The sequence below is a fragment of the Corythoichthys intestinalis genome, chromosome 16 (assembly GCF_030265065.1).
Source record: "Corythoichthys intestinalis isolate RoL2023-P3 chromosome 16, ASM3026506v1, whole genome shotgun sequence".
NCBI classification, from domain to species: domain Eukaryota; kingdom Metazoa; phylum Chordata; class Actinopteri; order Syngnathiformes; family Syngnathidae; genus Corythoichthys; species Corythoichthys intestinalis.
The window spans coordinates 3,101,904-3,126,361 of NC_080410.1; the positions used below are offsets into that span (position 1 = coordinate 3,101,904).

The window sequence follows — 24,458 nt, forward strand, 5'->3', positions numbered from 1 at the left end:
AATGTTATGTTTAGCGAACGGAACCGACGTAAAAAGGCAGACAAGCAACGTCGCCGGTCTCCGTTTGCTTCTAGCGCAAATATGACATCTAGTTCAATGAATTATTATGTCTAATGGTGTCGTCATTACCCTTGTTTTGTTTGTTCTGGTGATTGCAAACATTTGGATGCATTACTGCCACCTTTCGATGTGGAATGTAAAACAGGAAGCGTGAATGCAGGAATGAGTAATTGGCATCATTTTTTTATAATGTAGTGCGTTGCTAGCGAGACGAAAATGTGCCCGTATATTTTATAAACATGACTTTGTGCATATAAGAAACAATAGCGTGTTTCATTGACGAAAACAATTTATTACTGCTGTCAAGCAGAGGTGGGTAGTAACGTGTTACATTTACTCAGTTACATTTACTTGAGTATTTTCTAAGAGTAGTTTTACTAAGCCATACTTTTTACTTTACTTGAGTAGATTTGTGAATCATGATGCTCCCTCCACAATGCTTCACTGTTGGGATAAGGTGTTGATGTCGGTGAGCTGTTCCATTTTTCCTCCACCGATGATGTTGTGTGTTACAAACAATTCAACTTTGGTTTCGTCAGTCCACAAAATATTTGGCCAAAACTCCTGTGGAGTGTCCAAGTGCCTTTTTGTGAACATTAAATGAGCAACGATGTTTTTTTTAGACAGCAGTGGCTACCTCCATGTAGTCCTCCAGTAACACCATGCTTGGCCATAATTTTACATATAGTTGATGTGTGTACAGAGATATTGGATTGTGCCAGGCATTTCTGTAAGTCTTTAGTAGACAGTCTATTGTTCTTTTTTTACCTCTCTGAGTATTCTGCGCCGAACTCTTGGCATCATCTCTGGTGGACGGCCACTCCATGGGAGAGAAGCAACAGTGCCAAACTCTCTCCATTTGTAGATAACTTCTCTGACTGTCGATTGATGAAGATCCAGACTTTTAGAGATGGTTTTATATCCTTTCCCAGCCTCATACAAATCAACAATCCTTGATCGCAGGTCTTCAGACAGCTCCTTTGGTCTTCAGCTCTTTTGACCAAGCCATGATGCACATTGGACAATGCTTCTCATCAAGACATTTCTTACCAGGTGCGTGTTTTATTGTGGGCAGGGCAGCTTTAAAACACTCAGTGATTGAGCATACACCTTACTCTGGTATAAAATGGTTTCAACTGCTCTTTTAGTCTCCTTAGGCAGAGGGTTCGCTTACTTATTTTCCCCCCTTCTGTTATTGCTTGCATGCTATCCTTATTAAAATATGAAAACTTATGTTTATTAAATTTAGTTAAAGCAGACAATATATTTTCATCTGTGTGATTTTGATTTATCACATTTAATGGTGATTTTAAACAGAAATGTGAGAAATTCCAAAAGGTTCAGATACGTTTTCATACCACTGTACTTTGTAGCGCCACCTTTTGTTGCAATTACAGCTGCAAGTCGCTTGGAGTATGTCTCTATCAGTGTTGCACATCGAGAGACTGAAATTCTTGCCCGTCCTTCTCTGCAAAACAACTTGAGCCCAGTGAGGTTGGATGGAGAACAGCAGTCTTCAGCCCTGCCCTCACATTCTCGATTGCATTGAGGTCTGGACTTTGACTTGGCCATTGTAACACTTAGATATGTTTATCTGTGACCCATTCTATTGTAGATTTGGTTTGTGTTTTTTATTATTGCCCTGTTGGAAGATAAATCTCCGTCCCAATCTAAGGTCTTTTACGGACTCCAACAGGTTTTCCTCCAGAATGGTCCTTTGTATTTGGCTCCATTCATCTTCCCATCAATTTTAACCATCTTCCCTCTCCCTGTTGAAGAAAATAAGGCCCAAACCATGAGGCTGCCACCACCATGTTTGAGAGTGGGGATGTTGTGTTCAGGGTGATAATCCGTGTTGCTTTTGCGGCAAAAAATTTCGTTTTGCATTGTGGCCAAAAAGTTCGATTATTATTTCATCTGACCAGAGCACCTTCATACACATGTTTGGCGTGACTCCCAGGTGGCTTGTGGCAAACTTTTTATGAATATCTTTGAGAAATGGCTTTCTTCTTGCCAGTCTTCCATAAAGGCCAGATTTGTGCAGTGTACGGACAGACTCTCCCACCTCAGCTGTAGATCTCTGCAGTTCATCTAGAGTGATCATAGGCCTCTTGGCTGCATCTCTGATCAGTCTTCTCCTTGTTCGAGGTGAAAGTTTAGAGGGATGGCTGGGTCTTGATAGATTTCCAGTGGTCTGACCCGCCTTCCATTTCAATATAATTGCTAGCACAATGCTCCTTTAGATGTTTAAAGCTCGTGAAATCTTTTTGTATCCAAATCCAGCTTTAAACCTCTCCATAACAGTATCTCGGACCTGCCTGGTGAGTTCATTGGTCTTCATGATGCTCCCTGCACTTTAAACAGAACCCTGAGACTATCACAGAGTAGGTGCATTTATACGAGATTTGATTATACACCCGGATAGATTCTATTTATCATCATCAATCATTTAGGACAACATTGGATCATTCAGACATCCTCACTGAACGTCTGGAGTGAGTTTGCTGCACTGAAAGTAAAGGAGCCAAAACATATTGCACACCACACTTTTCAGGTTTGTATTTGTTAAAAAAATAGTCATCCGTCCGTCCATGAGTCATCACCTATTGTGGTGGAGGGGTTTGCATGTCCCAATGATCCTAGGAGCTATGTTGTCTGGGATTTTAAGCCCCTGGAATGGTCACCCATGGCAAACAGGTTCTAGGAGGGGGGGGGGGGGGGGGCAGACAAAGCATGGCTCAAAATGACCCCTTATGACGAGTAAAATAAATGGATTCAATTTTCCCTTGCCTGGACACGGGTTACCGGGGCCCCTCTCTGGAGCCAGGCCTGGAGGTGGGGCTCGAAGGCAAACGTCTGGTGGCCGGGCCTGTCCCCATGGGGCCCGGCTGGGAACAGTTCGAAAAGGAAACGTGGGTTCCCCTTCGCGTGGGCTCACCTCCTGCGAGATGGGCCAAAGGCGTCGGGTGGGTAGGGAGTTGGGCGGCAGCCAAAGGTGGGGGTGTTGGCGGTCCGACTCCCAGCTGCAGTAGCCAACTCTTGGGACATGGAATGTCACCTCTCTGGCAGGGAAGGAGCCCGAGCTGGTGTGTGAGGCAGAGAAGTTCCGACTAGATATAGTCGGACTCTCCTCCACACACAGCTTGGGTTCTGGTACCAATCCTCTCGAGAGGGGTTGGACTCTCTTCCACTCTGGAGTTGCTCACAGTGAGAGGCGCCGAGCAGGTGTGGGCATACTTATTGCCCTCCGGCTTGGCGCCTGTATGTTGGGGTTTACCCCAGTAGACGAGAGGGTAGCCTCCCTCCGCCTCCGGGGGGGGGGGGGGGGGGGGGTCAGGTTCTGACTGTCTTTTGTGCCTATGCACCAAACAGTAGTTCAGAGTACCAACCCTTTTTGGAGTCCTTGGAGGGTGTGCTGGAGAGCGCCCCCTCTGGGGACTCCCTCGTTCTCCTGGGGGACTTCAACGCTCACGTGGGCAATGACAGTGAGACCTGGAGGGGCGTGATTGGGAGGAACACCCCCCCCAATCAGAACCCGTGTGGTGTTCTGTTATTGGACTTTTGTGCTCGTAACAGTTTGTCCATAATAAACACCATGTTCAAACATAGGGGTGTCCATATGTGCACTTAGCACCAGGACACCCTAGGCCGCTGTTCAATGATCGACTTTGTGATCGCGTCATGGGACTTGCGCCCGCATGTTTTGGACACTCGGGTGAAGAGAGGGGGAGCCATCAACTGATCACCACCTGGTAGTGTGTTGGCTCCGATGGTGGGGGAAGATGCTGGCCAGACCTGGCAAGTCCAAACGTATTGTGAGGGTCTGCTGGGAACGTCTGGCAGAATCCCCTGTCAAAAAGAGTTTCAACACCCACCTCCGGCCGAACTTCTCCCTTATTCTGGGGGAGGTGGGGGACATTGAGTCCAAGTGGGCCATGTTCCGCACCTCCATTGTTGAGGTGGCTGATCGGAGCTGTGGCCGTAGGGTAGTTGGTGCCTGTCATGGCGACAATCCCGGAACCTGCTAGTGGACACCAGCGGTCGGGGATGCCGTCAAGCTGAAGAAGGAGGCCTACCGGGCCGTTTTGGCCTGTGGGACTCCGGAGGCAGCTGACAGGTACCGGGTGGCCAAGCGGACTGCAGCTTCGGCAGTCGCCGAGGCAAAAACTCGGACATGGGAGGAGTTTGGCGAGTTTGACTTCCGGACGGCTTTGAGGAAATTCTGGTCCACCATCCGGCGTCTGAGGAGAGGAAAGCAGTGCACCATTAACACTGTGTATAGTGAAAATGGAGTACTGCTGACCTTGACTTGGGACGTCGTGAGTCGGTGGGGAGAATACTTCGAAGACCTCCTCAATTCCCCCCACATGCCTTCCTTTGAGGGAGCAGAGTCTGGGGACTCTGAGGTGGGCTCTCCGATCTCTGGGGTTGAAGTCACTGAGGTAGTTGGAAAGCCCCTCAGAGGCAAAGCCCCGGAGGTCGATGAGATCCGCCCGGAGTTCTTAAAGGCTCTGGATGTTGTGGAGCTGTCGTGGCTGACACGCCTCTACAACATCACGTGGACATCGGGGACAGTGCCTCTGGATTGGCCGACCTGGGGTGGTGGTCCCCTTTTTTAAAACGGGGGACCGGATGGTGTGTTCCAATTATAGAGGGATCACACTTCTCAGCCTCCCCGGTAAAGTCTATTCAGGGGTGGTGGAGAGGAGGGTCCATCGGTAAGTCGAATCTCGGATTCAGGAGCAGCAGTGTGGTTTTCGTCCCGGCCGTGGAACAGTGGACCAGCTCTACACCCTCGGCAGGGTCCTCAAGGGTGCATGGGAGTTTGCCCAACCAGTCTACATGTGTTTTGTGGATCTGGAAAAGGCGTTCCACCGTGTGCCTCGGGGAGTCCTGTGGGGGTGCTCTGGGAGTAGGGGGTAGCGAGCCCCTTGGTAAGGGCTGTTCGGTCCCTGTACGACCGGTGTCAGAGTTTGGTCCCCATTGACGGCAGTAAGTTGAATTCCTTCCCAGTGAGGGTTGGACTTGCCCTTTGTCACCGATTCTGTTCATAATTTTTATGGACAGAATTTCTAGGCGCAGCCGAAGCATTGAGGGTGTCCGGTTTGGTGACCTCAGCATCTCTGCTTTTTGCAGATGATGTGGTGCTGTTGACTTCATCAGGCCATGACCTCCATGACCTCCAATTCTCACTGGAGCGGTTTGCAGCCGAATGTGAAGCGGTTGGGATGAAGATCAGCACCTCCAAATCCGAGACCATGGTCCTCAATCGGAGAAGGGTGGCGTGCCCTATCCAGGTCGGGGATGAGATCTTGCCTTAAGTGGAGGAGTTCAAGTATCTTGGGGTTGAGTGAGGGTAGGAGGGAGCGGGAGATCGACAGGTGGATTGGTCCAGCATCTGAAGTAATGTGGACTCTGCACGGGTCCGTAGTGGTGAAAAAGGAGCTGAGCCGAAAGGCAAAGCTCTCGATTTACCAGTCAATCTACGTTCCTACCCTCACCTATGGGCACGAGTTGTGGGTCGTGACTGAAAGAACAAGATCCCGGATACAAGCGGCCGAAATGAGTTTTCTCCACAGGGTGTCCGGGCTCTCCCTTAGAGATAGGGTGAGAAGCGCGGTCATCCGGGAGGGATTCTGCGTCGAGCGGGTAGTCCTCCGCGTTGGGAGGAGCCAGCTGAGGTGGCTCGGGCATCTGGTTCAGATGCCACCTGGACGCCTCCACGGAGAGGTGTTCCGGGCATGTCCCACCGGCGGGCTGGAGAGATCATGTCTCTCGGGTGGCCTGAGAACGCCTGGGGATCCCGCCGGAGGAGCTGGTTGAAATGGCTGGGGAGAGGGAAGTCTGGGCTTCCCTGCTAAAGCTGCTGCCCCGCGACCCGACCTCGGAGCAAGCGGAAGATGATGGTATGGTATGGTATAAAATATCCAACAAATTTCATTTCACTTCACGATTGTGTGCCATTTGTTGTTGATTTTTTAATTTAAAAAAAAAAAAAAAAAAATTCTATCTTTGTTTTAAGGCTGAAATTTGGCAAAAGGTTGAAAAGTTTAAGGGGGGCGAATATGTATATATGTTGGTTTTTTTTTTAACCAGTGTACTATACCAGTTGTAGTCGACAAGGGTAGCAGGTTGTCGGCTATCTTGGATTAAGAAGATATTTACTTAAAGTTACACCAGCTGACCACTGTATTGACCTCAATAGAGTATGGCAGCAAAGAGCTCGCTTGAGGTTGCTATGCAGTTAAACCATAGAAACCTATACATTTAAGAGAAAGGTACGTTTCAGTAGCTGTCCACTGTAGTGACCATTATGCACCAGAGGGTTAAAGTCGTCATAATTATGAAATGACACTGTCATGGACATTAATGAATGCTTATGACAGGGTCATTACGTGTCATCCGGCAAATTTTTTTAACCAACTCCATTTTTGTCTTGCTCGGATCTTTTACATCCATTTAAAAGTGAGACAATGTGCCGGATGACACCAAATAACATCTGTCATAAGCATTCATTAATGCTTATGACGCCGCTGTCAAATAAAGTGTTATCGGTTGGTGTAAATATCCCATAATACAGTGAGACTTCGGCGTCTTATAGTACGGTGCGGCTTATCTATGAAAAATACCGTTTTCGTGTCAAATTTGGTGTGTGGCGGCTTATAGTCAGGTGTGCCTTATAGTGCGAAAATTATGGTATTTACATCAAAAGCTAACGCTACATTCAGTATGTAAAACAGGAAAATCATTCATCTGTAGTCAGTAAATTTCTTCCTTTAAATTATGCTGCAATCGTCAGCTGAGTTTTTTCTGTTTTGTCAATAACTGAGTCAAAGCGCGAGTTTCACCTGCTTCCTCCTTTTTACCTCTAGTAATAGCAAGATAGGTAATAGTCTTTTAAAGATATATTACTCACAGCTGGGATGTCACACTCTTTAATCATAAGAAGTCCATTTCCTAAATTTAAGAAAAGACCACCAGCAGCACAGGAAGAATTATCAAATCAAAAGATAAAGGTATCTCAGAGAGATCTTTGAAGTGTTATTATTCTCTTTGAGCATATCCAAATATAACCATCCAATCACAGTTCAAAATGAAACACAGTCCATGGTGTGATAACGCTGTGCTTAAGGTCTAGCCTGAAAAAACATTTGGTAAGAGGGGAGAAAACTCCATGGTTTGTGTTAAAAAGATGCCCCCAAAATGCCCATTATTCATAGCAATAGTTAACATACAATCAACAGGATAACCTCTCTAAAGTCACTTTCTTCATTAAATCTATCATGAGACATGATTAAAAACAATCTGTTTGAAGATTAATGATATATCAATTTAGATTAGACAAGTTAACATAACTCATCGCAAACGACCATTGACCAATCATACATCCTAGTTGCAAACCGTTGATAAGTAAGAATGATCGGACAAACTCAGCATCCCGTCATTGTCTTCCATTGATAATTTTGGTGGTTACTGTAAGCGTTACTTGACTATGAACGGTCATACAGCTTTACAGAAGCCCCCGGAAAGGACCAGTTTCACTAGAGGAGTGGTGTTCTTTTACTTCCCAAAGCCAAAAACACAACTGGACCAGTTCCTTTAAAGATTAAAACGGTGTGGACGACCTCACTCTCAGGTAAATGTCTCAAAAATAAACAGGCACACAAATGTGTGCTCTATGCATTGGTGGAATGTGACAAAGTACGTTGTTGCTGTACTTAGGTACATTTTGTATATCTGTACTAAAGTACAAATATGAAGTGGTATTTTTTACTTTTACTTCACTACATTTTACAGCAGGTACAGTATCTGTACTTTTTATTCCGTTACTTTTCAAATTGTCGCTTGCGTTTCACATTACTTTTGTTTTGTTTTTTTTCCTCATTGTGAAATAATAGTTTCGTTTACATACCTCCGGCGCGTTCAGTAAACCCTGTGCAACTATACCGTACCTGAGCACTAGAGAAAGCAAGTACACAAGTACAAGCGTGATTAGGCAGGTGAACAAGATATTGACCAATAAAAAACACATTCTTGAACTATAGGTGGTGGTATGCACCTGATCCTGTATGCTTGCAATCCGCTGTGAAAAAAAAACTAGGTAACCTTTCAACGCTCATAAAATATTTTCATAACATTTCTGATGATATGTCAACTGACAACTAGTTGAATGACACCTCTTTTATATCTTGAGGGTGTCTGTATTGCTTTCACTGGCACTAATTAACTTTGAGGTTGGTGGCGGGAAATCTGCCACGCTAAAAAACTACAAATGTGCTGGCTGCTTTACGGCATACATCACTCCCCCCTTTACCTATTCGTTATAAAGACGCAAGTCTATGTGAACGCTTTGAAGTGAATTCTGCAAAGATGGCTGAGCAACAAAAGAAACTAAGTTTTGTCCGAGGAGACACAAAAAAATAAATAAAAACGGAGGCTACCAGGATAGGACGCTGAAGAAAAAACATTGGCCTGGTTTTCACTCGCTGGCGTGTACCCCCCCCCTCCACCAATGGGGTAGGAGGGCCGGTAGGAGGAATTCGGTACAAAATCAAACGTTTCTACTTTCAACATCGTCATATGCTATTGTTTAGCTACAACTGGATTCATGATCTTACTATTCGTTCTTCACACAGCCGCTGTAAACAGAAATGTCATTTAATCCATCTGCAGGCAGCCGGGAGATTAGGATTTTATGACACTTTGCGCTCATGCGCTGCTCATCATGGTAAACAGTCTTACTTAAGGCAAAACACTACCGCTTTTGTCTGTTTGCATCCCTAAAATCAACAAAAACTGAGACGTTACCTAGAGTTTCTTTAAGCTAAGTCTGGCTGTTTTTGAGCTTGTTAAGCTTGTTAACAGTGCAGTCAGTTTAATTGCTTGTTTTTTTCCATCATTTTATATATATATATATATATATATATATATATATATATATATATATATATATATATATATATATATATATATACACACACACAGTATACAAAGAAGGAAATAAGTATTTAAACACTCCGCTATTTTGCAAGTTCTCCCACTCAGAAATCATGGAAGGGTCTGAAATTTTCATCGTAGTTGCATGTCCACTTTGAGACGATCTAAAAAGGAAAATCCAGAAATCCCAATGTGTGATTTTTTAACAATTTATTTGTGTGATACAAGTGCAAATAAGTATTGGAACACCTGAGAAAACAAATGTTAATATTTGGTACAGTAGCCTTTGTTTGCAATTACTAAAGTCAAATGTTTCCTGTAGTTTTTCACCAGGTTTGCACACACTGCAGGAGGGATCTTCGCCCACCCATCAGTCAGGTTTCTGGGCTGTCGTTGAGAAACACAGAGTTTGAGCTCCCTCCACAGGTTTTCTATTGGGCTTAGGTCTGGAAACTGGCTAGGCCATGCTAGAACCTTGTCATGCTTCTTAGAGCCAATCCTTGGTTTTCCTAGCTGTGTGCTTCAGGTCATTGTCATGTTGGAAGACCCAGCCACGACCCATCTTCAATGCTCTGCCTGAAGGAAGGAGTTTGTTCCCCCAAATCTCACAATACAGGGGCCCAGTCATCCTCTCTTTAGGACGGTGCACTCGTCCTGTCCCATCCGCAGGGACTTCAATCTCTACATCAGTGCTGTAACGAGTCACATGACATTTTGGAGGGAAAATGACAAGCAGTACTCATTTTGGACATTAAGGAATGTACGTAGTTCCCATGATGTTACTCACTTTTGTTGCCAGGGGTTTAGATAATAATGGCTATATTTTGAGTTGAGGGGAAAATAAATTAACTCTATTATATAAGCTGTACACAAACTACTTTTGTGTCAAAGTGTCATTTTGTCAGTGTTGTCCCATGAAAAGATATCCTTAAATAACTGCAGAAATGCGAGGGATGTACTCACTTTTATAATACACTGTATCTTCCTAGAATGTCATCGCTATACCGTCTAAGTATAGCTTTTCATTCGCTAAAGTTTGTTAACTTCATGTCTAACATTAAAGCGATGCTTTCTCGGTTTAAGTCAGTACTTCTCAAATGGTGGGGCGCGCCCCCCCAGGGGGGCGCAGAGTGATGCCAGGGGGGGCGCGAGTGACCTCGGGGAACATGCTTTTTTTTTTTTTGCCGTACTAGAATAAAGTGTACTTGCACATCCACTCCGTGGGCGGCAGTGGCGCTCTCATTTTCAAAGTGCGTGCAGTATTTTTGAAGTAAGCAAGAGCACACGGAAGAGACTCATGCAGAGCTGGACTCACGCAGCGACCCACAGTCTTCTTCGGTTCTCACGTGTCCGGCCGAGAAGTGCCGTTTTCGGCTTGGGATCGTCACGACCACCGCCCTCACCTACGGTTCTCCCTCGGCCGCCGAGAATGCGCTTTTTTCGGGCCGTTTGCCTTTGACTTTTAATATAGTGGGAAATGAGGAAAGACCACTGTTTACTGAGTCTAAAAATGATTATAGCGGGGAAGCCAAATCAGTTAAGACGCCACTTAAAGACATTAGACCTCAATCTCATTGATAAGCCGCTTGATTGTTTTTCAGCGAAAATGTGCCGAATATTGCCAATTGTCACAATCGTCCCGCTTTGTCAGTGTTATATCAGTAAACCAGTGAGCACTGTGGTGAATCAGCGAAAATAAAAACTTTCCTTCTGTCCAAAGACCCCCCCCCCCCCCCCCCCTTCTATTCAGTTTTGTTTTTTTTTCGGTCAAATTTTTTGGCATGTTGTCCTGAAGAGTAAATGTTTCTAATCAATTTGAATTTGTTATTATTTACTGATTTTATTACATTTTATTTTTCAGTATCAAATGGTCAAAAATGTACCTTGAGTGTATTTTTACTGTTTGGATGTGACTTTTTTTTTTTTTAACTTCAGGCAAATTGATGCGCGTTAAGTCTTTTCTGTTACAAGCAACACAATGTTAAAAAAGTTATACTTTATTATAAGTTGATCTATGTTACTTTTCTTTAATAGAAAAAAAAGGACACAATGTTAGGCTGAGGCGTACTTATAATAGTAATATAGACGAATGATACTATTTACAGTGGCGGCAGAGAGTTGGGGGGGGGGCGCGAAACATTTACGTCTTCCTTGGGGGGGCGTAACAGAAAATAATTGAGAAGCACTGGTTTAAGTAAACACAGCGTCCCAATATGCGCCTTGCACGTTTCTCAATTTTTTAATGGAACATTTTGTGAACGGCCACCCTAGTATCCCAACCGTTTTACCCTGTATGCTTTTTCCTCGATATCTCGCTATAAATTTTTACATTTTCAATATGACCTTCCGCTGCATATTGTTAACCCTTTTGCCTCAATCTGGAGGAGGTTGCACTTTCTTTAGCAAAAACTAAGCAGGTTCTGGGTTCAATATGTTTTATGGTTCATTCATCTCAGGGTGTCGGTTTGAACACAAGGAGCGGAGAGTGGAGTTGGTCTTTGGCAATTTTAATCCAACTTGGCAACAGGCTCGACTATATACAGGCAATGGCACTTGATATGAGAATCACTCAATGGGCAGGTGAGAGCATGTTGATGTATTTGTATGTGTGTGCAGGCATGAAAATGGGTCAGGGGTTAAAAAGGTGAGAAGGGTGTGGAGGAAATATGTTCCAGTACACTGTACACCCCAACAAAATATTGAGCTCTGTCGACCCACACTGTGTTTCAACAGGGCCGTGCAGAGACCGGTGGAGGGGCGGGTGCTCGTGGATCAAAAGGGGCACATGAACAAGTATTTAATACACCTTAAAACAACATAACTTCAATTTTAACCAGCTTTAGATAATAATTGGCTGCGACTGTGACATACTTTAATTGGGAGGGGGCAACAGTGAATAGAAATCAAAACTGTCATCCACACTTTCTGGCTGTGACTCAGTCAGTCTAGCTCTTTTCTTCCTTCAACCTCTGCATCAAAACTTCCTTCCTCAACTTGTTCATCTGAGAACAAACCACATCAGATGGTCACTGAGCCACCAACAGCACAGTTTTCTCAAAACTATTATTTCATTATTATCCATACTTAACAACTCTAGCACCTAATGATTAATAAAGCAATGACATAAAATCTTATAGAAAAATAACATTGTAATGTGTTTATAATTGTATTTAATACCCGACTATCCTTGCAAACCTGTTCTTACCAGGTCTGCTATTCACCCAGCTGATGAGGTATCCGTTGCCTTTAGCAGCCTCATCCAACTCCTTTTTTTATCCCTCAATCTCCTTTCCCTACGAGGCATGTCTATGTAATGAAATATAAATATTTAAAAAAAAAAAAAAAAAAAAAAAAAGACTCCCCGGTGGCTTTTAGTTTTAAAGCTTTCTTAATTTCTTTCTCTCTCAATAACGATGGAGGTAGATTTGTGTTATTATTCAATCAAAAAAACAAAGTTACTTCTATCAAAAACAAAGTTGCTTCAATCAAAATAGTTATACTTTTAATCCCAAAAATCACTTCAATAAAAAAAATTGTTTTTGATTGCAAAATAAATTTGAGTCAAAAAAAGCATTTGAAAACTATTTTTCTTGATTGAAACAAATTTTTCCATTGAAGTAATGTTGTTTTGCGTTTGGGCCACATTTTGGCTAGGACATTTGTGTTTTTATTATTCAATCAAATAAGTTGCTTCAAACAAAAAATATATATAAAAACTTTGCACATGTGTCAATCACCGTTTAACAAAGCCTGAGAGGGTTTGAGTAGACTCAGTATGAAGCATTTAATAAAGCCAAGCATTTTCTTACTACTTTATTCTTGTTTAAAAATAATTCGGTGGGGCAGTAACATGTTTAAAACTTATGAATAATTCTTACATTTTGAAGTGCTTGAAAACCATTTATAAATGATACTTTGGTGAAAAAAGTGAAAAAACATGTCTTATATATATGTATCTTTTTTCCAATGTAAAATCTGAATAAATACATTGAACACACACACAAAAATGGGGGGCGCTACTTCGTGGTTTTCACTTATTGCGGCGGGTTCTGGTCCCCATTAACCGCGAAAAACGAGGGATCCCTGTATTTCTGAAAAGCTTTAAGAAGCAATTGTCATTCCCACCACTCGGCCGTCAGCTCAAGTCCCAGCCGAAAATAACGCGTCTAAGGCGGACGACGGGAGCGATGCGATGCGAGGCGACCCCTCAATCCGAGAGCATGCCGCTTAATTTGACTCAACAGTGTGTTTCTTCGTTTATATTACCGCTAAATACACAAGCTTGACGCCAATTTAACGGGAGCTATTTTTTTTCATGGGAGATCTGGCAGTGTTCAACGCAAGCTGCAACGAATGGCATTAACTTTTTTATATCGCAAAATGTGAAAACGATTGAAACCATTACTCACCAAATTCAATCTGCTGGCAAATACAGGCAAGTGTGTATGCTGCGCTCTGGTCTGCCCCGGTGTGGATAAGACCTGCTTTTTTTGTTTTCGCAGCTTTGCAATGCAACCAAAGGCTCGCCGAGCACTCCTTGTTTCACGTAAGGAGTGCGTGCGTTTGGAATAATGGCCCGCAGCTTGGGCCGATGATTGGTTCTCGTCAGCGAAGCATCTAGAAGGATTTGCTGACTGTCCGTGTCACTTTTTTAAAGAACCGATCAGTTTACGTACTAAGTTAATCACATGATGATAATAATAATAATAATTTAATAAAACCTCCCGACCCCCCCCCCCTCCCAAAAAGAATTTCTTCTCGGATCTACGCAATTCACGTAGGTCGCCCTTTTTGACTTCAAAACGGCGAATTTCGCCGAAAGGTGATAGATTTTCATGCCTGTGTGTGAAAGAAGACTGCAATGTGTGGGGATATGTGTGGTCCGGAAAGGAAAGAAAATTAGTGCTGATGCAATAAACAATGCAAATTACCTGTAAAGCAGTCAATAACACACATACATGACTCGCACAGTGTAATGAACACAAAAGTGGGGGGGGGGGGGGGCGCGAGTGCGTGCGCACAACCCGGAAGCACGCTGCGTGCACGTGCGATCATCTTGGCCATGATAGAGGCAAAGGGGTTTGGAACTTTTGCCTTTGGTCAATTGTGGCACAAAATGTGAAAGTTTATCAATTTTTGATAAAACTCCGAACAACTGAGTCGTCATGGCAGTGATACAGTTTTGCGTTCACCTTATTTTATCATTTGAGTCATATTATGCTATAGGAGTTCTGTTAATTTCATTTGTTTATTAACATGTGATTTTAGGTTTTTCATTGTACAGAACTTTTTTTCTTTTTTTTTTTTTTTTTTTAACAATAGTTAAATTCTTTTTAACTTATCTTGAGCCAAACCGTAGTACAGTATTTCCACACCTTTCTCTAAATTCAAACTCAGGAAATTGTCTGCCATCACATAAGTAAACACATTTTGGTTGTAGCGCTCCAGCGCAGCCAGCTCAGTCGAGTATCTCCGTAGGGAGGGTAGCGTAGGCCGTTCAATTTCTCTAAACCCCAACCACGCAGCATGCAGCCCCGCCGATGGCTGAAGGTTTCAAAGCCCCAGCGACCATGGTAAGAGCCCCAGCCACTTGATCCTAAAAAGGTAGAGGATAGGTATAAATCATTGTCATCATAACGGCACATTACATTTGCCAGACTTAAATGGCTTGACTTGGAGTGCAACTAAAAATAAAAACAAATCAGCCAGTTCTTCAATGACATCAAGGGCTTATGTTTGCATAGGGACATAACACTACCAAGTTTTCAGGATGCTGAAATTGTCCCCACCAACTTTTAAGCAACCTTATTTGCATTATAGAATGACTTGTTATACTGGTAATTTAGATCGTCTTCCCATATGTTGTAAGGATAGAATTGATTATTAAGTGAATTACTTTATGTTCAGTTTTACATGGAACCCTTTTTTTTCACTTGTTGAATGTGCCAGTCCATATTATTTTCCCTTAAACGCACGTTTGATTGGCTGATGACTTGACCCCCCCACGCAATCAGAGCCCCGACACAAATACAACATCCCGCCTCCTCCGTCCCCTTCGAAGACGAATATTAATACAAGTTCTTTTCGGCTAGCAGAAGCAGCAGCAGCAACTGTAAGTAATGTAAAAAGATGTCAATGTTGTGGAAGTGGGGAACACACCACTAAATTTGCTACTGAAAGTCCGACCTGCATCAGAGTTGCATAACATTAATCCATGTGAATTTCCCAAACTCGAGTAGGAAGCTACTATGAGAGAAATATCCTCCTGTATTTTTTTTGTACTGTTAGCCTTATTAGAACTGTGAGAAATGTAGTGAACCAAGGTTTATCCCATTCTCCCCAAATTTAATTTTTATTTATGTGGTCTTAAAGCAACCCAAAGAAGCTTTCATTTTTTGTTAAGTTTGGCTGTGCCTGTGGACAAAATCAGCAGTGTTTTACCTGAATGAAGGCTCCATTGTTATTTATTTATGTTGAAGTTTTTTTTAGTTATATTTATTTAGGCAGATAATGTTGAGTGGTCTTAAGACAAACGTTTATTTTTTGCATTCCTGGATAGTTAGAGATTATTAACAGGTTTGTAATTATTGCGTATGTTAATATTAAGTTATGTTCAAATATTGCAATTTAGATTTGCTAATAAAATCCAGACATTTATTCTGGAAGTTTTCAAAAGGTTTCTTTTGTAGTTTTTGAAAACAAAGGTTTGAATCGAAAGGTGTATCAACTGAGCCAACACGTATGCACTGCAAAAACACACCTCCTTAAAACTAGTTAAATTCCCTTGTTTTCAGAAACAAATAAGTGAAACGGTCTTCCATTGCTTCAAATAAATTTCTCACTTGGATTTCTTGAAATAAGAAAAATGGCTAACTGAAAATAAGATGAACAGATTTATTTACAGCAAATGTTTGTATATCTTAAATGGAATAATCTGACATATTAATCTGCTAACTAGTCTTTAACACTCAAAATAAAATGGAGAAAATTATTCAACTAGATTTAAGAAAAATGATCAGATTTGCGGTAGTACAATACAAATTTTTTTTTGCAATTATCATTTAGCCTATCAATTAATTAAATCCATATTTATGAGAAATATAGCCCTGACCCCCGTTCAAGCAATCTGTTTGGTCCTATTAATGTCCCGTCCCCAGCAAAAAGTGTACATGCAGGTTATGCTGTTATATCATACCTACCAATATTGAGCCCAAACCTAAGCCTTTGAATGACATACTACATATTCACCGCAAATGTAAATATATTCAAACGAGTGACTCAAATTAGCTGCTAATACAGTGGTATCACCTGTAAATAGTTAGCATGCATTTGTCAGCGTCCAGACGTCAGTCATCATTATGGATGGGAATTGATAAGATTTTAACGATTCCGATTCCATTATCGATATTGCTTAACGTTTTGATTCTTTATCGATTCTCTTATTGATTCTAATTTGGACTAATGGACTGTATAAGGTTCTGGGTTCAATATGATTTATGGTTCATTCACCTCAGGGTGTCGGTTTGAACACGAGGAGCGGAGAGTGGAGTTGGTCTTTGGCACTTTTAATCCAACTTGGCAACAGGCTCGACTATATACAGGCAATGGCACTTGATATGAGAATCACTCAATGGGCAGATGAAAGCATGTTGATGTATTTGTATGTGTGTGAAAGAAGACTGCAATGTGTGGGGATATGTGTGGTTCGGAAAGGAAAGAAAATTAGTGCTGATGCAATAAACAATGCAAATTGCCTATAAAGTAGTCAATAACACACATACATGACTCGCACAGTGTAATGAACACAAAGGTGGGGGGGCCCGAGTGGGTGCACACAACCCGGAAGCACGCTGCGTGTGATCATCTTGGCCATGAAAGAGGCAAAAACTAAGCACGGTGTACACTCATATGGATGATGTACAACATCATCTTAAGATGCTAAACTAACACATTCCCTCTTAACACAAATGTGCAACGTGAATATAATGTAAACAACGTTCTCCTCGACGCAGCGAAGACGTGCGGGAACAACCAGCCGACGTAACAGTAAAAACACGAAACGGTGGCGCTGATAACGGCTCTAACTGATCATAAGAACTTTATGACATGAAAAGGAAATACTTACATTCATTCATTGCCACACTCTGCTCGAAATGCGCGCCTTACGCCTATTCTCGGTCCCAGAATACGCAGCGCTTGTGATGTAGGAAAATAACAGGAAGTAACTGACTGGTTGCTATGGGAACAAACGCATACCCAAGGAACCGTTCTAACAGGAGCATTAAAATTGCAAATAAAATCGTTTAGATTTTAGATGCATATATGTAAAAAATTTTCTTATACGCTATTTGACGAGGAATACGATAGACCCATTAATAGAATTTTTTGGAAAAAAAAATCACTATTTCTTTAAGTAGTCTCATGACTAATGACTTGGCCTGTGAAAATAACTGTATAGTCACTTGGCGACAACTCCTCAGAATATACAGTGTATCACAAAAGTGAGTACACACCTCGCATTTCTGCATATATTTAAGTATAAGTCTTTTCATTGGACAACACTGTCAAAATGACACTTTGACACAATGAAAAGTAGTCTGTGTGCAGCTTATATAATAGAGTTAATTTATTTTCCACTCAAAATAACTCAAAATACAGCCATTAATATCTAGACCCCTGGCAACAAAAGTGAGTACGCCGCATGGGAACTACGCACATCCCTAAATGTCCAAATTGAGTACTGCTTGTCATTTTCCCTCCGAAATGTCACGTGACTTGTTACAGGAGTGCTGTCAGCATTGCTGCAGAGATTGAAGAAGTGGGGGGGTCAGCCTGTTAGTGCTCAGACCATACGCCGTACTCTACATCAAATCGGTGTGCATGGGTGTCACCCCAGAAGGAAGCCTCTTCTGAATACGGTACACTCGAAAGCCCACAAACAGTTTGCTGAAGACATGTCAACAAAGCACATGGGTTACTGGAACCATGTCCTATGGTTTGATGAGACGAAGATTTTGTGGCGGCAACCAGGTGAGAAGTACAAAGATAAGTGTGTCATGCCTACAGTCAAGCATGGTGGTGGGAATGACCCCCCCACCTCTTCAATCTCTGCAGCAATGCTGACAGCACTCCTGTAACGAGTCACATGACATTTTGAAGGGAAAATGACAAACAGTACTCAATTTGGACATTTAGGGATGTATTAGGGCTATATTTTGAGGGGAAAATAAATGAGCTCTATTATATAAGCTGCACACATACTACTTTTCATCGTGTCAAAGTGTCATTTTGTCAGTGTTGTCCCACGAAGAGATATACTTAAATATCTGCAGAAATGCGAGGGGTGTACTCACTTTTGTGATACACTGTGCTTGTTGGGTGGTCCCTCTTTGAGTAATCATGTAGTCTCGCTGGCTAAATCGAATGTGTGTAACATGCATAAGCTAAGTGACGTAAATTGTAGTGTTTGGAATTGACAAGAGAATCGTTAAATAAACTGCCAAACGATTCCATGGAATTGAAATCCACGGAACGGTTCTCTATAGTTCGATTCCCATTCCTAGTCATCATAGCGTTTCACATTTCTTCATATATACTGCTTCTTTAACACATAAAATGTTTTACATTTCTTGTTGTATGATTTCATATGTAATCAAAAACACTTAAAGCAAGTTTTGAAGTGTTGTTGCACAAGAAAACAGCCACTTATCTTATTTTCCTAGGGGGAATGGGGGAGATTGCCATAGCCTTGTAAGAGCTTGACTAGTTTCAGCGAGATCGCAATAGTTTTTAGTCGTTGAGTGAACTACAGTTCCATACAAACATAGATAGGATTTAGCATAGCAATTGGAGGAGTGAAAGCCATTTTTTGAGTATCACAAACTTCACGAAAGCGCATTTATCCAAGTTTCCTAAGCCACGACTTGTGTGTCTGCGTCCACCGAACAGTGTGCTATAACGACGTCAGCACATCTGCTATTAGATCTTGTAGTTTTCCACAAAACACTCACTGCTGCCGGGAACGCACTCTTCCAGGGGGGTTTGGAATCAGCACCTTTAAACTAAATTTCTCAAGCCTCCTCGGTTGTAGAACATTATGCAAAATGTTTGTGTACTCATAAAAGGCGGCTTATTTTATTTCATCCTCATTGTAGAATGATTAAAAAAAATTGGGATAACATTTTAAAAGGTCCTGGAAAAACTGGAAAAAATGGGCTTGAAAGTGCTTAAATTTAGACATGAAAAATGTGTACGAACCCTCAATATGAATTTATTAATTTAAAATCTGTTCATTGGCAGTATAAAGAACGTGTTGCCAAAAATGTTCACAAAAAGGCATTCAGCTCATGTTCACCCATTTATGAATAATTTCATAAAACGTTGCTCACTGAACTCATTCAGGTACAAGACATGCACACATAAATATTGAATAAAACATATTCTTACACCTACCTACACCTCCAAATGGTAGTCCTGGCAACGTCATATGGATCATCCCATCATTTGAGCAGAATCCTCCACTTGACGTTTTCTTCATCACTGTGTCTACTACCTGAAAAACGGGAGGCTACCAAAGTGAGTTTGCGAGACGAAAAAAAAAATCTCCTAAAACTACAGTGGTGTTCCCTTACAGAGCTTTCGTTCGAAAAAACGTAGAGCGCCAACGGCTTCTCTTTGTTATTGACGAAGTCAATGGCTTTCTCCAGAGACTCAACTGTCACAATAGGAAGAATTGGGCCAAAGATCTCCTTCTTCATGAGTATATCATCTTCAGCAACATCCACCACTGTGGGAGCTAGGAAGAATTATACATGGTTACATTGGTGAATTATTTTCTTTACTTAGGTCAGTGGTTCTCAATTATTTTCAATTACGCCCCCCCGAGGAAGACTTAAACATTTCGCGCCCCCCACACCTCATCTCCGCCGTCTCTGTAAACAGTATCATTTGTCTATAAAATTATTACTATGAGTACACCTCTGCATAACATTGTGTCTTTAAAAAAATAAATAATATGGATCAACTTACAATGAAGTCTAACTTTATTAACATTGCTTTGTTTGTAACAGAAAAGACCTAAACCGCATCTACAGTGGTATGAAAAAGTATCTGACTTTTGGAATTTCTCACATTTCTGCATTAAATCCCCATCGAATGTGATCTTTGTCAAAATCAAACAGATGTAAAAACAGTGTTTTAACTGAAACCACCCAAACATTTATAGGTTTTCATATTTTAATGAGGATTGCATGCAAACAATGACAGAAGGGGGAAAAATAAGTAAGTGAACCCTCTGCCTAAGGAGACTTAAAGAGCAATTGAAAACAATTGTTACCAAACAATTTAAGTCAAGGTGTGTGCCCAATCACTGATGAGTGGTTTGAAGCTGCCCTGCCCACTATAAAACACACCTGGTAAGAATTGTTTTGATGAGAAGCATTGTCTGATGTGCATCATGGCTCGGTCATAAGAGCTGTCTGAAGACCTGCGATCAAGGTTTGTTGATTTGTATAAAGCTGGGAAAGTATACAAAACGATCTTTAAAAGTCTGAATGTTCATCAATCGACAGTCAAAGAAGTTATCTACAAATTGAGAGAGTTTGGCACTGTTGCTTCTCTCTCAAGGAGTGGCCGTCCACCATAGATGACGCCAAGAGTTCAGCGCAGAATACTCAGAGAGGTAAAAAAGAACCCGAGAGTGTCTGCTAAAGACTTACAGAAATCACTGGCACAGTCCAATAGCTCTGTGCACACATCAACTATATGTAAAACTATGGCCAAGAATGGTGTTCATGGGAGGACTCCAAGGAGGAAGCCACTGCTGTCAACAACAAAAAAACATTCTTGCTTGTTTAATGTTTGCAAAAAGGCACTTGGGCACTCCACACAGGTTTTGGCAAAATATTTTGTGGACTGATGAAAACAAAGTTGAACTGTTTGGGAGTAACACACAAAGTCATGTGTGGGGGAAAAAAATGGATCAACTTGACAACATCAACACCTCATCCCCACCGTGAAGCAGGGTGGAGGGAGCATCATCATTTGGGGCTGTTTTGCTTCCTCGTCGCCTGGACAACTTGCAATCATTAATGGAAGAATGAAATCAAAAGTTTATCAGGATGTTTTGCAGGAAAACCGTCGTCAGACAGTTGAAGCTAAAAAGAGGATGGATGCTGCAACAAGACAATGATCCGAAACACAGTAGTAAATCAATTTCAGAATGGTTTCAGAAGAACAAAATACACGTTCTGGAGGGGCCAAGTGAAAGTCCAGCCTTGAACCCTATTGAGATGCCGTGGCATGACCTAAAGATAGCAATTCATGCCAAACATCCCAGGAATCTGACTGAACTACAGCAATTTTGTCCAGAAGACTGGGGCAAGATTAGTCCTGATCGATGTGCCAGACTGATCTGCAGCTACAGGAAGTGTCTGCTTGAAGTTATTGCTGCCAAATGGGGGCCACAAAATATTAAATGTGATGGTTCACTTACTTATTTTTCCCCCCTTCTGTCATTGTTTGCAGGCTATCCTCATTACAATATGAAAACCTATTAATGTTTGTGTGGTTTTAGTTAAAGCAGACACTGTATTTTCATCTGTGTAATTTTGACAAAGATCAGATCACTTTTGATGGTCATTTTATGCAGAAATGTGAGAAATTCCAAAAGGTTGACACTTTTTCATACCACTGTAACACATGAGGACAATATACCAAACATTTGACTCAAAAATCAAATTAATAGAACAAAAAGGACTGTGTCATTTGACAGAGGGACAGATTTATTTTTGTTGCAGGCGGTATCAAATCCTTTGGGTTATTTTGTACTGAGCAACTTGGTATGCCACCTTATTTGACGCTTACAGTGCTCGCTGGTTTACGGATGTAACACTGACAAAGTGGGACGATTGTTGGCAATATTCGGCACGTTTTCGCTGGGGAAAAAAAAAAAATCATGCGGCTTATCAATGTAATTAGGGTCTAAAGGCTGATTTATGCTTCTGCGTTACAGTGACGGCGGACCTACGCCATTAACGCAGACCCGGTTTACGACCCTACGCCGTATCCTGACGCGTGCCTACACAAAATCCTGACTACGCGTCACGTCAACGCGTCGTGACGTGAACGTCAAAGGACTGTGATTGGTCCGCTCAGAACGTTGTTTCCGGTTCAGTGCAAAAGCACCGCCGTTTTCAAGATTTCGCGAACGTCTTCTGTGTCGTGCAACATGTGTATTAACATTTGTTGCTCAATATTGCTGCAAATACGCACATTCCATCTCTGTTACCATTGCCGTCTATGAGTGGAGGAATTCGACAAGTCCCTCAAAACTGTACAAAGACAAAGCCACACCCCTCTAGAGGCTTGGGGGTGAATTACAGAGCCACTTTGAACGCTCAATGATGACGTAAAGTAAACACCGTCACTCCACCATCAACGAAACGCAGAAGCACAAATCAGGTCTTATGTCCTTAGGTGATGTCTGTTAGGGCGTCCACACCTCCTTCCTGGGCCTTGTTTCAGGTGAGGGGAATTTGTCTGATTACAGGTCGAACGTCAGACATTGCCCTCTAGTGGCAGTAGTGAATATGACCTAACTCATCTAGCATGACTGAATTCAGCTACTCCCTGTTAAGACCAACATTAGGCAAGTTTTTGTTTGAGCTAATATGTTTGTTTATGCATTCTTGCATTCATAATTTAGTTTAGAGGTATATTTAGCAGTTTTTTGTGGGAATATGTGTTTGAACGATTTGTTTGAAACATTGTTAAAAAAAAAAAAAAAAAGTTAGCGTTTTTAAGGATTGAAGATAGCCCATTGTTCTTAGATCCTCATTTAGTTATTTAATACCGTTTGAGGCTAAACTCAGGTATTACAACTTATTTTTAAATTCATTTATTGCTTTTCTGAAATGAAAGTGGAATTCTGCATAATTTGATGAAACACTCAGGAATTTTATTTTGTATTCGCATTTAATGCTCTTTTGAAAGTGTAATCTTAGCACATCAAAATATTACTGCAAGCATAAACACTTGTTTTACATATCCTAAAATTGATTCTGTTCCGCATGAAATGTTTGTAATCTGATTACTCGATTATTCCAACTGATGGGTAGATTAATTGGTTACTTAAGTAATTGATAGCTGCAGCCATAGTAGCGTTTCTTCACAAATTACTCAACTAAAAGTAAAAAGTATGGTGTGGTAAATAAAAACTACTCCTGGAAGTACATTTTTCTCAAAAAGTTACTCAAGTAAATATAACATAGTAAATGTGACGCATTTCTACCCACCTCTGCTGAGGAGAATATTGCCAAAGAATATATTGCATTGTACAACTACACTGCCGATTCCCGCCTAGTATGAATACTATTGCGTATTCGCGTTGTTTTGAGGTGTAGTTTAAACTGAGATCGAAATCAGTCTCCGGTCGTGCAAACGCAAATCTGTAGAGGGACATTTTCTTTCCCGAATTAGTTCGCAGAGTTAGTTCGCAGAGCCTCCATTTAAAGGGATCCTAAACAAAAATGTAAGCATAGAAGTTATTAAAAAAATATTATAATACCAATTTACCAATGTATTTCTCCTTAGGGTCACTTTCTCCTCCCACTATGATTGTGCCGTTGGTCTTCTTCAGAAGTTCTGTCAGACGAACCCAGTGTCGCTGTGATACAATCCGACACAAATCTGGTGACGCCTGAGGGTCCTTGCCATAGAATTCCTTCAGTGTGGCACACAAGGCAGGAAACAGAGCATCACGTGTCTCTTTGGAGCAGAGTACATAGTCTGGTGCAACACAGCTCTGTCCTGCATTGAAAAACTTGGCCCATACTAAGCGTCGTGCAGCAATTTCAATAGCCACTGTTCCGTAAATGAGGCATGGGCACTTGCCACCCAGCTCCAATGTCACTGGTGTCAAGTGCACTGAGGCTGCCTGCAATATACTGCGGGCCACGTCCTGTGAACCTAAAACAGGAGAAAAATCCCTTTCAGTAAAAATTCAGTATGCTGGCCCAACATTTCGGATTCGAAGGAGGGCAGAATAATTTCATGAATAATATATTTAATGTTGAATCACAGACTTCACTATCAGTCGACGGAAAATGGGGTGCGAGGGCACTACGTAGGGGCCCTTTTTTTAAAAAAAACTTAAAGTTCAAAATATTTTCAAAACCAAAGCCGCTAGCGACAGCATTTTTAGTCATTTTTCATCAAAATGAGGGGCTAGAGACCTCAGATTGACCTATGAAAGAATTGTTGATATCTCAAAAACGTTAGCAGCACAAATGAAAAAAATTTCAGCACAGTTGTCTGTTCTGGGATCCAGCGTTGTTTTTGGCAGCCATTTTAATTTTCGTCTTAGTCTTATGTACGAAAATACTTATTTGTCTTAGTCATTTCAAAATTTGTTCGTCTTCGTCTAGTTTTAGTCAACGAAAATTCAGACAAATTTTGTCTAG

At 41.7% G+C, this 24,458-nt stretch overlaps 1 protein-coding gene across 11 annotated transcripts in view; it reads right to left on the reverse strand.

Annotated features, from left to right (window-relative positions):
* Positions 1-12,806: 12,806 nt before the first annotated feature.
* aldh3b1 (aldehyde dehydrogenase 3 family, member B1) overlaps positions 12,807-24,458 on the reverse strand; it is a 63,039-nt gene continuing 51,387 nt past the window's right edge. For all 11 annotated transcript variants that reach the window (XM_057861027.1, XM_057861026.1, XM_057861024.1 and 8 more), the window contains 4 exons: positions 23,572-23,964; positions 19,629-19,792; positions 19,450-19,549; positions 12,807-14,593 (listed from right to left, as the gene is read on the reverse strand). In XM_057861027.1, the coding sequence (XP_057717010.1) occupies positions 14,409-14,593; positions 19,450-19,549; positions 19,629-19,792; positions 23,572-23,964 (842 nt within the window). In that variant the 3' untranslated portion in view covers positions 12,807-14,408. The remainder of the gene's footprint in view (positions 14,594-19,449; positions 19,550-19,628; positions 19,793-23,571; positions 23,965-24,458) is intronic.